This window comes from Spodoptera frugiperda, chromosome 11 (assembly GCF_023101765.2).
Source record: "Spodoptera frugiperda isolate SF20-4 chromosome 11, AGI-APGP_CSIRO_Sfru_2.0, whole genome shotgun sequence".
Taxonomy (NCBI): Eukaryota; Metazoa; Arthropoda; class Insecta; order Lepidoptera; family Noctuidae; genus Spodoptera; species Spodoptera frugiperda.
In genome coordinates this window covers 4,571,014-4,587,147 of record NC_064222.1, presented here as the reverse complement: position 1 = coordinate 4,587,147, position 16,134 = coordinate 4,571,014, and the positions used below count along the sequence as shown (strand labels likewise).

Here is a 16,134-nt window from a genome sequence, read left to right as displayed (position 1 = left end):
GTGAACAGTTTCGGAGATATAACGTCTCCCTGTCTCACGCCCTTCCGCAACTGGATTGGCCTCGTAGTCTCTTCCTGGAGTCGGATGCGCATGGTGGCGTTGTTATACAAACACTTCAAAACCTCGATGTATCTATAGTCGATGTGGCACCGCTGGAGAGACTGCAGCACCGCCCAGGTTTCGATTGAATCGAAGGCTTTCTCATAGTCCACAAACGCCAGATAAATATAAATAATTAAATCGTGAACAAAATTTTCGTAATCCAGATTGATCGGATAATTCTTTTTTCCCCTTTTTCCCCAAACGTACATTAAAAAATAATACTTAAAGTTGATTAATCACATGAAAATAACAAAAAAATATAGGATAAGATTGCATGTTGCATGTGCATTTTCCATGAACGATTGATTTGCAGTGCTGTACCCTTAGTACGAGTATACTTACGTTAAACGAAAACGAAACGAGAGCGCGTTTGGCGTTTTCTTTGGTCGGCGCGAATGAAACAACCCTGCCTCGTTCAACGTAAAGCTAACTTGTACTAAGGGTACAGTGATTGGATGCGAAAACCCGAAGATCGAACTTTATGGCGTTCGAGGAGACGCCCATGTTTAGCAGTAGCTGTCAACTAGGCTAAGGCCGCGTTTCCATTGACGCGGAGCGGGGCGGAGAGGAGCTTAGCGGTGCACGAATTGACCAATCACTATGCTCGAAATCTCCGCACCGCTTCAATGGAAACAGCATGAGCGGGGCGGAGCAGAACTGAGCGGGGCGGAGCAGAACTGAGCGGATATTCATACAAATATACAGCGAGACGATGCGGTGCGACAGCGGGGCGGTGCTGTGCGGAGCAGCGCAGTGCGGTACCGAGTACCGAGTATTGCCGAATAAGCACGAAGATTCACGAAGTAACCAAAAAGGGATGTCCAAGTAGCGTGTGTGAGGGTGTTGTTTAATCGATTTTTTTTAAATCGATTACTACGAAACAAATTACTTATCAAACAAAAATATATTTATTTTCAATGTTATATTGATGTTTTAAATTTTCTTAAACAGTCGTTACTCAAATAGTCGTTAATGATAATTGATATTCGAGTAAATCATAACTTTCAATTGAGAAAATACTTTCTTTTAGTTTTATTTTCATGTCGAAATATCGTTTATTAATGACAAAATTAACTGTGTTTGTAAATCTTATTTCGTTTAATATATCATATAAAAAACAATAAACTCTAAATAAAAATATCGATTGCGATATTTGATCGATAAAGGGTCTATTGTATTTAGACATGGTAAATCTCTCAATATGATTCCAAAAGTATGCTCCGCTCCGCCTCACTCCACTCCGCTGACCATTTTTCACCGCTCTTTTCCGCCCAGCTCCGCGTCAGTGGAAACACTGACCACTTTTCACCGCTCTTCACCGCTCTTCTCCGCCCCGCTCCGCGTCAATGGAAACGCGGCCTAATGAGGATCTTCTGTGCAAATACACAATAAAACTTACTTGGGTTCCCTCTATCTGGCAGAATTTTAATGCTCCGAAATTTGTTTGGCATAACACACCTGGCAGAATCTTCTTTAAACGAATATACATATGGCATAAAAATTGTTTAATATAATTATTGTTTTGCCGAATGTTTATATGTCCGAATTTACAAAGGCATACTTTTAAGATGGTAGAATTTTATTTGGCATAATTACGTTTGGCTAAGCTTAATTTTGCATAATTTTGTTTCACATAACGTTTATTTAGAGCGACGATTGTTTGGCATAATTTCACTTGGCATATTAAGAAGATGGTAGAATAAAAGTTAGTGAAGTGACAGAACCGAATCGCTGCAAAACCGACTGCACGTAGTCTTGTCTGCCCTACCCCTAGAGTGCAATTTAAAATCGCGTAGGCGCGGAGGGGCGAGGCGGCCCGCGGGCTGAGGAGCAGGCGGCTATGAGCGAGCCGCCGCTGCTGAGGCTGCTTGCTTGCTTGCATGCTGCTTGCTTGCTTGCATGCTGCTTGCTTGCTTGCATGCTTGCTTGCTTGCATGCTGCATGCTTGCTTGCATGCTTGCTTGCTTGCTTGCATGCTGCATGCTTGCTTGCATGCTGCATGCTTGCTTGCATGCTGCATGCTTGCTTGCATGCTGCATGCTTGCTTGCATGCTGCATGCTTGCTTGCATGCTGCATGCTTGCTTGCATGCTGCATGCTTGCTTGCATGCTTGCTTGCTTGCTTGCTTGCTTGCACGCTGCATGCTTGTTTGCTTGCTTGTTGCAAGCCTGCTTGCATGCTGCATGCTTGCGTGATAGATGAGTCTTTCAATTATTACGGATATTAAAAGTATGCCAAAAGACGATTCACACTGTGAACATTCGGAGATATGATGGTTCTACTTTTTAATTATTATGGTTATGAAATTTATGCCAAAAGACGATTCTGACAGTGAACATTCTGCAATATGATGGTTCTACCTTTTAATTATTATGCGTATCAATTTATGCCTAAAGATGATTCTGACTTACTAAATTATGCGTATTTAATGTATTGCAAAGGATGGTATACCAAATGATTTTCTGCGAAATGAAGTTTCTGCCATGCGTTGTTATGCAAAATAAAATTATGACCAAAAAAATCTACTAATAAAGGTAGACCCAACTTACTTATATGATAAAAAAAAACCCGCAAATATTTTCTAAACATTTATTCAACTAATTCTAGATTCACATTAAAAATTTTCGTGCTTCCATACAAAGGTAAGATTATTATTTAAATATAGTATTAGACAAGTGGAGTACAAAATATGTGAAGCGAATTAAATGCATTGTTCATTACATAGGCTTAGAAACGTGAAATAACTTAAAAGTTAACCAAATTTTCTAAAAAATGTGTAAACGTACCGGTTTAAGAAGTCAATATATAGTTTTCCATGGATATTATCATCGGCTTACTGCAAAAAATCAATACGTTTTTATCTATAGTGGACTTATTTTGACACATTCTACAAAATGCAAAAACAAATTTCATCAACGTAGTTATATTTAGGATAATATGGGCAAATCAACAACCAACCAATACCTAATTCAAACTAAAATACCGTTTATCTCAGAATAGTGAATAAGTCACATAATGACTTCTTGCAATAAACCGATGTTATAATGTGTTGTATACTGTATAGTCTCCATATAATCTGGCAAACACCGGGTATTTTAAAAACATTCCAACACCTTATTTAATTTGTCAGACTACCGAGTCCTTTTTTTAAGGTAGTGTCATCCAATGACTTCTCTCGCCTTAGGCGAGGCGAGAGGGAGTGTCAGACTCTTACTGACTAAAAACCACCCCGTTCCTACTCCTGCCTTTCGAACCGGAGTTCCGGTAAACCCGCTAGGTAGTCCGCAGCTCCGGAGACTTCCGAGTCTGTGACCTTCTTACGCGGATTGAACACACCCACCCAACGAAGCTATGTAAAATTAAGTACCTACCCGGTATCTTACACATATATAGACCCGGTTACCAATATGAGACGGGAAAACATACAAATATTAAAAAGTGCAAGCATTTCCTTCATTAAAAAATAATCAGAATGTGATGAATTTCATGATAGTAAGTAATAATTATTATTTTATAAACAGCTACGTAAATGCTACATTTTATTGATAAAATATATCTTTGTATTATATTGTTTAATTGTTGTGTAAGAATGCATGTTTTAAATTAATGCAAGCAAGTGCAGCCCCTGTTAACGATTACAATTGTGAATTTCTTTAATAGAACTTCAACCATACGCTTTTGTAATAAAGTTTAAATCTTAGAAAACACATTGGTTATTATGTCAGAAATATAGCGAACTTCTAAACTTGGGCTGTTATTGGAACATCATCAATACATTACATAAAACATAGTCAATTTTCAATGTCTGTCCCCATATATGCTTAAATCTTTAAAACTACGCAACAGATTTTGAAGCGGTTTTACTAATTAGATAGAGTGATTCAAGAGGAAGGTTTATATGTATATTAATAAAACATAGCATTCACGCAGCTATAACCGACCCTTACATTAATAAATAGCATAATACTTAAACGTGAGATACAGTACTATAAGTAGCGACAGAGAGATACAAAGCATCTAATTATAGTATAATATAATATAAAGGCACTTTTTAACTAAACTAAAATATATATTGAAGTAATAGAGATATTGTACGGAGCCTATGTTGAAAAGACAAAAATATTTCCACTGAGTGATTTTAAACCGACTTGTATAAAATGTAAAGGTTCTCAAATCGACTGTATTTTTTATTATAGGATATATATGATATGTTTGTAGTTTTAATATATAAATATTTTTTTTAAAATAAAATCATAAAGATTTATAAACAAAAATTTTAATAGAGTTGGAACACGAATTCGTACTCCATCCATTTTCATTTGTTTTTCTGAAATATTTCGCTATGTATCACAAAACGCGACTCCGTACAATATCTATTTACTCCGGCATAGTACATAAATATTCTTTAGAATCCTTAAAGTTAAAGGTTTGACCTGTAACTGGTAGTTTTAAACGACATTTCAAGATAGAAAATATATATTACATAGATCGTCTTCTTTTATTCTGAGATAGCCACAGTTAGTAATTGGCACAAGTGTATATGTATTTAAACATAAATGAAGGTAACTTTATTTTGTTTAATAAACAAAAAAATATATTCTTAGGACTTGTTTTGCCCGACCTAGAACCAAAACTAGGACTTCCTGGACTTTTTAAAAGAGTAATGAATGGAGTTTCTTTCTCGTTCTTCTCCATTAGAAGCTACACTTTGGAACGAGCACCTAGCTTCACTGATGGACAGACTGACAGACTTTATTTATTTGTTGACATTTCAAAAGTGCCTATTTCTAATTTAAATGGAATAAATGATTTGACTTTGACAGGTATTGGAAGCATTTTACAAAAAAAAAAATAAACATAATGACCCTTTAATAACTTGGCGAAAATTATTTAAGTACTCAAATTAAAGTTCCATTATCAAATTAGCTGAAAAAATCACAATTATCATGCCAGCTACACAACAAAAAAAACTCACAAATATTAAAAAAAAACACTAATCAGTTGACGAATTGTAAGAATGTTATCAGAGATTTATCAAAGTGGCAATTACATTGGTATAAATATTGATAACATACAAATTTACTGTTCTTTGATAAAATAACAAGATTTTGCAACGATCTGCTGATAATGGTAATTTTGTAATCTTTTTGTTGTACCCTATATTAAGGTCGTTTGTAAGGGATCTTCCCCTTGAAAGGGTAAAATAATTTTCAACCTAGCTTTATTCTAAGTTACCTGGAGTCAGCAGAAAGACATGTTATTTTTAGCTTTTATAAGTCTGCGTTTGGCCACCAACCCGCTTTTTGCCAAACCGAAGCGAAGACGTGGCCGAAGATGGAGCACACAGACTTAGATAGTACCTATTTACTCTGACCTTGAAAAGACCCGGATCGTATTACACAGGAAAAATAGAAGCCATGTGTTTATCTTCCATTCTCCCTTGTCTGATGTCATGATGTCACGGCTTACGGTCGTACTCAGACACATTTACTGATTACTTACAACTATTCCTTAGTAACGGTTTTGTTCCGAAGTGCCGTAGGTACTCAGACTTATTTAATGGTTACATAAACCCACTCCTTAGCAATTGTTTTCAAAACAAAATCGTTACTAAATAATAGTTTAAGTAATCATTAAATGTCTCTGAGGGTGGCAGTAAGTTACTAAGTATTGGGTTAAATAACCATTAACTGTCTCTGAATACGACGGTTATAAAAGAAGAATGTACTATAAACACATTATTTATAAATACTAAACATGTCTATGTATTTTGTTATTCTCTACAACACAACTAACATACCTTTCTAAATTAAATAACATTAATATTGCATAAAATTAACGAAATCATAACAATAGTTTATCACATATAAAAATACCTAATGCATTCTACATTATTTATAGACTCGATTCAGGCAAGTTTAATATATATTTATATCTGATTGCATTCAAGTAAAATTTAAAACCTTTAATTTTGACAACTGTTATCGTTAAAGGCAACTTAACGATTCGAGTTGTCAAATATTACAAAGGATGTTTGCGTGTCGATAATACTCAATCACAAAACATTCGTTTAATTCAGGACTCTGTGTTCTTACTGAGAAGGTCAAAAATACTTTGACTAAGCAAGGAATTGGTCCAGAGATCGCGTAGTCTAGTAGTCCAGATAACATATCGATATTCCGCAATAAGATTAAATTGGTATTATGGGACCTATTATAAAAATACTGTTTTAAAACAGCATTAGTATACGTCCTGCAATCATATAATCGTGCATTGATAAGTTTAATTGAAATATCTTGATAATATATGTTAAGATAACTTTGTTTTCCCTTTAATGCAATCAAATATACAAAAAACATACATATATTGGCTTATATTACCAAAAAGATTGAACAACTTTGAATTCAATATTCGATAAATTTACACAGACGGTGATGACATGCGCTATCGATATACACTATCGATAAAATATCGATTTTAAAAAACAATAGCGAGTTTTGATCGAGAGTAGTAATTTGGAATTTTAGTAGAAAATAATCATAAATTAACAGTGTTTACTGTTTATTTGGTATTTTGGAAAGATAATGTAATTATAAATAATCTCATAACGATAAGTCACCTGATGACGTCACGGTTTACGAGTATGGCGTGCGCGGGTTCACGTTGATCATCTCGGTGGTGCTGCAAGATTAAAAATATAAATAATAATAATAGTTCGTTTGCTTCTTTACTCTACATCGCTTTATAGATTTGGGGCCTGTTTCACGATGTCTGGATATCCGCTATATAAAGAATATCTTGTGTATTATATGCCACATAAATTTATCTGGTACTTGTATAAAGGTAGTGAAACAGGCCCTTAGTGACATATACATATAGATAGCTTATAACCTGAAAGTATATAATAATTGGCGACACAATAATAAGGACCCTTAATTTGAGTTTGTTTTAGAGATCGAAACGACAGCGCGTTCGGCACTCTGATTGGTTGGTTCATTCGAGCTGGCCAATCAGAGTAACAGAGTGAACGCGTTCGCGTTTAGATTTCGTTAAACATAAAGCAAACTCGTACGAAGGGTACTGTCAGCTGATTTTGGCTACTATATAACTAAAGGTTACTAATGAGTTGCACACAAAATGTGTCATAATTTATGGTAATTATGTCTAGTAGGCAAATCCTGTGTACAAACAACTTGATGAATTAGATGAAGGTATGTAATACAATGTAATACTATCTAAATATAATGAAAACTCATATACAGGAAGATAAGTTAAAATTCACACCAGAATACGTCCTAATGTTATAGAAGTGTATACATGTTAGAAGGTAGTAAGGAAAGGAAGGATTAATAATGAGCCATTTTGAAATATAAACACAATTTATAAATAACGAAGTTCCTCGTCAAACAGTTACGTGAGTAAGCCGATAACATAATAATTAAATAGTATGTCTCACGAAAGTTATAATAAAAATAATAAATTTTATCAAAAAAATTGTGTAAGTCACATACTATAATAATTAATTAGTTATAACTAGTATAGTATAGTTTGATAAATAAAAGAAAACGAAGCCATAATCTATATATTAATACGTGATGCAAAAACTTTGGACCGCTTTTTACGAAAATTGCGCGGACGTAGGAGCATAAAATTTGGTACACTTATAGTTTATGTGTAGGAGAAGTGGAGAACGCTAATATTTTTCAAAAATAATGCTTATAAAGTACATTAAATCAATAAATAAAACATTACACACACATGCATAGTATCTGATCGTATTTGACAAAACGTCAAAATCAATAGACATTGCGATGATATTCTGACGTCTCATATGAATAGAGTTTTATAAAAGAGTTTGTTTGAGTTTCAGTTAAATAAAAATTATCCTTGAACGCATGTTAAGTGGTATTGTAAATTAAATCGTATATGGTCGAATTTCGACCACTAGGCGACCACTAGTAGAAATAAAAGAAAATGTCTAGTCGATATTTACACAATAATTATGTAAATGGAAACTAAATGAATAGTAATAAATAATAATCTACTTCTAACTATCAAATAGTCCTAGGGTAGTACATACACTTTAGCTTTATATTGTGAGCTACCCATGGTCGGAGCTTCAGAATATTCCTTCCACATATTTATTTACTTTCATGGTAGCAGTACTATTCTTAAATGCTCAGGCTAGGAACTCAGATTATTAGTGTTGTTCTATTGAGTAAAGGTTATCGATAAATAGTGATGTAGCTCTATCTATATTTTATCGGTAACTAAATAGATTACAGTTTACACCATGTAAAGGCAAACCTAATACAGTCCTAGAGTGTTTACAGAGTTCAAAAAAAAGTTAAGAGTCTGTACACATCTGATGGAACATGCGTCGCGTATTATCGGTCGCGTGACGCTAACACAGACAAATGTATAGAAAAACATTTACGTTTACTCTCAACCGATGAACGTTAGTGCAACCTATGATACGTCAGACGTATTTTACGCCAGATATGAACAGATATGATTAGTCTACAAAAACATAATGATTCATTTATACAGGATAATTATAATTATTATGAATGCGGAAGTTTATGAGTTTATCACGTTTACTTAATCACGTTAAAACGGCTGAAGGGATCGGGATGAAATTTGGAGCAAGTTATGGTCTGGAATAAAAAAATGGCTACCCACGGGAAGAGGAGCGAGCCGCTGATATTATTAAATTAATAATAATAATTGAATGAGACTAGTTCAGGAATATATGAGTTTTAGCCCGAGCAAGAAAAGAAGTGAAGATTAAATACTGCAAAACTGTCTAAAAAGATAGTTTAAATGTCATGGCGATGCTGACTTCAGTGGTTTGACAATGGTATAGAAGAATAAATTGAGATTTTTCCACAGCCAAAAACAAATTCTTTGTCTCAACCACCAAACTAAAAATCTACAACTCTCTTACATATAGCATTTAATACACATTGTTGCTTAAACTGAATTTTATAGTCCAAACAATTAATGAGAGTATAATAAATAAAAACAAAACCAAAAACGAGCAATGCAACACTTAACATAATAGAAATAAGTGTGAATTTCGTCTATCAGACATCGCCAAGACGTTGAAGAAGATAGCAAACTCTTTCTCTAAATAATAGAAAATAAAACAAATAACTTACTTCGGCTTATTATTCTCTGGCTCTTCGTTAATCAAGTAAGATTGGGACATGGGAGGGTAGAGTCTGGTGTTTACATGCAATTACACGACACCGTTAGTAACTAATCCTGAACCTTATTACCAATACAATAGGGGCCATCCATAAAGTACTTCACATGAATTTCATCATTTTTTAACTCCCTCCCCCGTCCTTGTCACAATTGGTCACATTCGTAAGACCTCCCCCTCCCTAGTGTGACGTCACATTTTATAATTTTACATCTAGATTTTTTTTAATGTTTCGATAATAGTTCCAAGTTCGTGTTTTAACAGTTAGATTATAATAATTGAAATGTGACGTCACGAAATTTAAGACCCCTCCCGCCCCCTTGTCACATAAAGTCACACTTCGTCGACCCCCTCCCCCTAACGTGTGACGTAATTAATGGATGGGCCCATATAAGCGTGGAATTTATTTACACTATGAAAAGGGATTATTGTTGACAATAGACATTGTTTACAAAGAGACTTATATTTACTAAGTCATCTTAGTTTACTATGGCGGCGCCACTGGCGTTTTTAGTCTTCAACAAAAGAAAATGCAATGTTTATGCCTAGAAAAAACATTTTTTGTTGACGAGTAGAAACGGCAGTGTTGTAGTTGTTCATAAATTGTGTATCATACACATTAACCGGCCACCGTGAGAAACGATGATATTATAAATAATAAAAAACTAAAAAACCCGACTGCGTTTCTTTATAATATTAAAATGAAAAAACCCTAAAACAAGAAAGTCATCGTAAAATTTAAGCAGTCGGGACCCATTCTAAATATGGGTACATACGGTTGGCTTTCTAGAATGGGTCCCGACTGCTTAAATTTTACGATGACTTTCTTGTTTTAGGGTTTTTTCATTTTAATATTATAAAGAAACGCAGTCGGGTTTTTTAGTTTTTTAAATTACCTTTTTTTATTTTTATTTTTTTTTAGTTTTATTATTTTTGTATTTTGATATATCTAGTGTCACTCTCACAGTCAATACGAATCAAACGACACCTATCAAGCGGAAATCCATCCAGGCTAGAGAGTGAGAAATATTCGAATTTGGCGCCAAAAATCCGCCATTTTGTTTTTTTTATTATTTTGATATATTCGGTGTCACTCTCACAGTAAATACGAATCTAACGACACCTCTCAAGTCAAAATCCATCAAGTCGTTTAGGCTAGAGAGTGAGAAATATTCGAATTTGGCGCCAAAAATCCGCCATTTTGATTTTTTATTATTTTGATATACCCAGTGTCACTCTCACAGTAAATACGAATCTAACGACACCTCTCAAGTCAAAATCCATCAAGCCGTTTAGGCTGTAGAGCGTGCCAAACAATTATACATACATACATACATACATACATACATACACTCGAAAAACATAACCCTCCTTCTGGCGCAGTCGGGTAAAAAGATGTAGATAGGTTACAAGCGCTCAGAAAATGGTACGTTAAAATGTGGCTAATTAGCCTCATTTCACTTGAGAATGGCATTGTGCTGTCAACGTTTTCATTAATGTATTAGTGTGCCGTTTTTTGAAGATCGAATATGGATTACGTAACCTATCTTCACCTTTTTTACTTGGAAACATGCAGTTTATAGAAAGTCTAGTAATACATACCTCTTGGAGCACTTGACATGTATGACGAGAAGCACGATGCCCAGCAGTAAGCACAAAGTGCCCACCACGACGTAGGCCACGCCCAAGAACGGATTCTTTCCCCCCAGCAAGGAGGTCGTCGATATTATGAACGACTTGGTACCGTCGAAGTCAGTCACCGGGTAGTCTGCGAAAAGAGAATTTAATCAAATGTTTAGTATATAATTTGTTTTGGTAAAGTAACGAAGTTAAGTTTATTATTAGAACTGTTTATTCACTTTGGTGAGTTTCCGATATTCCGGCACTGTTGCAAGCGCCATGATCAGTTAATCCGTGATCATATCCCGTCATAAGTTCTAATAATAGTGTTAGTGACCATGCCAGTTTAAAAACTTAGAAGTTAAGTTTAACGAGACTGATATTTTCCTAACATATGACTCTGAGAAGAAATACCTCGGTGTCACGGTTTGACGCCCTATAAGTGTACTATCACGCGTTCTGTAAGCGCGTATATCAAACATCGAAATCTCAAAAAAATATACATCTTTTAGTAAAATAAAAAAATATTTAATGGCATGGCAATGAACAAGGGGTCTCGGGTCCGATTCCCGGGCCGGGATTCTTTCGAAAATAACATTTTGTATTCCAATCGGTAGAATTCTTAACTTTGGGTTAACTCCGTTCATTTTTATTCAATTTTTTTCGAAGAATCACCCATTTACAGTGTTTACTATTACGTAATAGTTGAAGCGGTAATACTGTGGGAAACTTACTGTAGTCTACGATGAGTTCGTAGGATCCCTTGGCGAGTCCGGTGCTGTACCCGAGCTCCTTGTGGTCGACGCGCCGGTACAGCTTGCGGAACGTGGGCAGCGCCGCCGTGCGCATCCACACTATCAGGTCCTCGTTCTACAACAACATTACAACATTCACATCAGCCAAATACGGCTTCATCATCATCAGCCTATACGTGGCCACTGCAGAGCAAACCCCTCTTCTCACACGGAGAACGTGCAACGTCACGCCTTTTATCCTCGAAGGGGGCAGAGGTGCACATTACGGCACGTAATGCCGCTATACAATGTACACCCAAAATTGTGTTATAAGTTCCATGTAATAGGGTGTGAGCCTATTGCCATATACCGGCCACAATTTCAGACTCCGTGCTACTACTGAGAAATTATGTCACTTGTCCGGTAGTCGCACTTGCAACCACTCGGCCAACGAGGCAGTCATTAAAAATATTACACATATTTATTTTACTACAAACAGCTTGTGACAGTCCATTGCTAGACTTGGCTTCAACATAATAATGTTGCTATAATATTCACGCTTCAATATTTCTCTTAATAAAGAAATAACTAATCAACAAATTACCTGGAATCCATTGTTTTCAGTGTCGTTAGGGTCCAACTCCCAGACATTGACTCGCCAATTTTCAGGCTTGGTGAAATTTGCGAATGCTGAAATAAATAAAATAAAATTATCATTCTTTTAACTTTCATAGTAAAACCGAATAGCCACTGAGCTAACCCTGTCATAAGCTTGAATTCATTATGTAAACTCGGCGACTGAGACTGTTTCTGAGTAAAGGCGATTTCAATTGCGACTAGTCTGCATATTTGCTTACTAAAGATGGAACTTTTCTCACATTTTTGTGGAGCTGGGTGACCGGGAACATGGATAATTACAAGCTAGTTTGTTTACTCAACATTTACTTAGTTTAATTAGGTTTAAGAAATAATAAGTACCTGTTTTAAGATCTCCGGGAGGGTTCCTAAACTTGATTTGCTTGTCAGACTCCCAAGCGATCCCTGTGCGCAGCACCGGCACGTTTGAGTTCGAGATGTGGGAGAATACCGTCAGCGTATCTGAAAAATTATTTGTAAGTTATTTCCATCAATTTAAAAATTAAACTTTTAAAAAAAATTAAATGTTGCTCCACATTTAGGGTTTCTCCTGTGTCGTTTACAAACATACAAGTTCATATACACATGACACCCAGACCCGAAACAAGAATTTGTGGATCACACAAAGAGTTGCTCCATATGAAAATCAAACCCGCTACACCTTGCACACTGACACTGTGACACTTGCAATAGGCATTATTATTTACAACTCTATATTTTATCTGTAAAAATTATTTAATACCTATACATTTTTTTACATTGTTAGTTTATTACCTTTGCATCAATATTCAGATAAAAAGAGGGAGCTAACACAACTGGTTTAGGTTGTCTTTTCATTGCTATTTATTATCTAAAGTTTATTGCAATAGCTTTTGTCTATACATACCATTGAATAGAGAGTTAGCTATAGCACCACACGGGGCCACAGGTTTCTCAACCCCATCTTCCATAGCAAATGCGTACGGCAAGCAGTCGGTAGAAGGCACCGGCGACAGGCGGCCCAGCAGCTGGCTGTCATCTCTAAAAATAGGAATAAAAATTCAGTTCACAAATTATATGAGCTCAATTTTATAGGACACTAGGTGCTGCCAACGGCTTCGCCTGCGTTCCCATGGAATAAAAAATATCCTATCACCCAAGTCATCTCATACCCGATCTGTATGCCAAACGAGGATGCCAGAGTTGCCATGAAATCTGGTCCCACCCTCCAATAGTTAAATGTGTTACATCATTGGATAGGTAATTTTGAGCTGAATAAAAGTTACTGTAGCGCCAAGTTCCAAATCTTAGTCCGTTCAGTAAACATGGTTACTGCGGCTACTGCCAAGTAACGCTATTCTTGCGTCAGAATTGCATTTATGCTTTATACACGTATTATGGATTCTAGGAAACTTAGGAATTGAAAAACACTGCAATAATCTTTATTACAAGCCAAATGTCAATTATAAATAAATGCCAAAAAAATCCAAGTGATAGCCAAGGTCAAATTACTCTTTTATCATAATCCTTACTTTGTTACCTTATGACAAAGTTTCCTAGCATCCACACTGTAATTATAACGCAAAAATAGCATTACTTGGCTAATACTTGGATAAAATTACCATGTTTAATAAAGAATAACTCTGAACAGACTAAGTTTTGGAACTCGGCGCCATAGTAACTTTTATTCAGCACAATATCACCTATCTAATGATGTAACACGCATAGCTATCGGAAGGTGAAACCAGGAATTGAAAATTCGTTCAGTAGTTTCAGTGTGGTTGACAGACAAACATCCCAACAAACAAGCCAGGTTTCCTAACCAACAAACTGTATACTATACAGTTTGTTGATGACGTCATGGATGATTGACGGAGATGAAATAAGTTGTATCCATCTACTTATGTGTTGTATAATTCTGCAACCAGTCTAGGTACTTAGATAAAGTAGCATCGCTTGTTAGCGAGACGATATCTAAATTCGTCATCGTCTCTGAGTGGTCATAACAACAAACGGACACCAAGCGATTCGCGTTATCGCTCTCCAATAACCTCCGCGCTTGTTTCCAGTGTTTAGTTTATTCCGTGCGCACATTCGTACGGGCCAGAGCGCCGAACGCGCGATTTCGTTTTCGTTCAACGTAAAGCTTACTCATACTATGGGTACAGTAATGGAATGGATCAGTGGAAACACGCACGGCGGCGCGTAAACAGCCGTCCCGCGACTCGTATCTAAACTATGCGGCGGCGGCGCTTCGACGGCATCGTATGCAGGAACTCTAAGGTTGGCTTAACTTATTATAATACATAATAACTAACTGATCCTAAAGTCCTAATGCAATAAGGTCCTAATATGCAATTATCACACTAACATATACATATATACGGCTGATATAATTATGTGATATTGCAAGTTACCTAAATAACAATGAAAAAATTATGTGAGAGGGCAAGAAATTGGCACTGAGCCTAACAAAGCTTGTTATATCACCCTAGCTGGTTGTAAAGGGTAATTGTGGTCAATGGCTATAATATTAAATGTCACATTCTGTATATAGTTACATAATTTAGTTGGGAAGGTCAGGGTAGAGACTATTTTGATTGATATAGTTATCGGAAATCAATGAAGAAGAAGAATGTTAAAAAACGAATACCGATTCTACTCTACTTACCCGTTTGGGGACTAAAAGTGTGTTATGTTAATGTAATGAGCTGATAAATATTGATGAATAACAAGAAGTCCAATGAGGAATAGTAGATTATAGATGTATATGAGTATAGAGAACATAATAAGTATTGCATAGAACTGAATAATACTACAACATACCTTGACTTGACATATCGTCGATGATTTTGATAGTAGTTGCTAAGTCCATAGTAAAAGTAGACATCTCCCTTGAAGTCCTCTGTCAGGTTGAATGGCAGGCGGCAAGTGCAATGTTCCATAGCAGTCCGTTTGATATAGTCCGCACATGTTATGTTTTCTCCTTCTTTCAAACATTGTGTGTAGTCTATCACATGTTCTTTTACCTAAAAAGTTGTTTCAAGTTTACTAGCAGCCATGGAAATGCATATTCAAAAACATATTTTATGCAATAATGTAATACTAGGTCAAAGAAATGCTAAATATATGACGGAATTTATTTCAACACTTTATCAAGTAATTTTGTTGACATTAAATTCTCAGTGAATGGACAAGCAAATTAATTTGACATTTAATAAACTTGAGTTTACCTCATCAGAAAAGTAGAGTAAGCCTATTCCAACGGGAATAAACGCAATGCCGATTACAAAAAACGTTGGCAGGACTGTTCCCGCAGTAAGAATAGGCTGCCAGGCAGGCAAACGTTGCTGTTTAAAGGCAGATTCTAGAAACAAAATAGTAAATTAGTCCAATTCTCAAATCGATACGTACAAGGCCACTTTTAAGGTGCGCCAAGTGTTCCTTACCTGCAGGTCGCCTGGATTTCACGTTTTGTTCCGACGTTTCACTGGACGTCGCCATTGTAAACAATGTCTACGATTTCACAAGTGATCCAATCTAAAATTAAAAATTACGATTACGACTTTACGACGATGAACACATCACACCAACACAATCATATCACTGTATTTTACCAACGGGTTACCAGCGCTCTACGTTAAGTTTCGCTTATTGTTCATAAGAATTTCAATTCGATTAGTTTATCTGGCTTTCAAAAAAATAATTCACTTGAAATAAATCTGCATGAGTAAATGATAGAAAATATAATGCAATTTTTTATTTTATTTTAATATATTATCACTTTTTTACCTTTATTTTTCCCGTATTAGTGGGGATCGGGAGAAGTATTGCAGGCAACATAATTTCATGACA

At 35.7% G+C, this 16,134-nt stretch overlaps 2 protein-coding genes across 3 annotated transcripts in view; one reads left to right on the top strand and one right to left on the bottom strand.

Moving 5' to 3' along the window:
* Window positions 1–2,677: 2,677 nt before the first annotated feature.
* Window positions 2,678–16,107, bottom strand: LOC126910605 (cell cycle control protein 50A). 2 transcript variants are annotated; one of them, XM_050696999.1, is made up of 10 exons: window positions 16,072–16,107; window positions 15,729–15,819; window positions 15,513–15,646; window positions 15,106–15,308; window positions 13,187–13,320; window positions 12,643–12,762; window positions 12,269–12,354; window positions 11,665–11,800; window positions 10,913–11,078; window positions 9,245–9,326 (listed from the first exon to the last, which is right to left on the bottom strand). In XM_050696999.1, exons 2-10 carry the CDS (start codon window positions 15,781–15,783, stop codon window positions 9,260–9,262), a joined length of 1,101 nt encoding a protein of 366 aa, XP_050552956.1. In that variant the 5' UTR covers window positions 15,784–15,819; window positions 16,072–16,107; the 3' UTR covers window positions 9,245–9,259. The 2 variants fall into 2 exon arrangements, with proteins under 2 accessions (XP_035448030.1, XP_050552956.1); XM_035592137.2 differs by lacking the exons at window positions 9,245–9,326; window positions 16,072–16,107 and adding an exon at window positions 2,678–6,783 and having other exon boundaries at window positions 15,729–15,903.
* The window catches only part of LOC118274565 (septin-1), a 54,091-nt gene continuing 52,459 nt past the window's right edge, over window positions 14,503–16,134 (top strand). Inside the window, exon 1 of the mRNA XM_035592130.2 lies at window positions 14,503–14,562. Coding sequence (XP_035448023.1) covers window positions 14,518–14,562 — 45 coding nt within the window. The 5' untranslated portion in view covers window positions 14,503–14,517. The remainder of the gene's footprint in view (window positions 14,563–16,134) is intronic.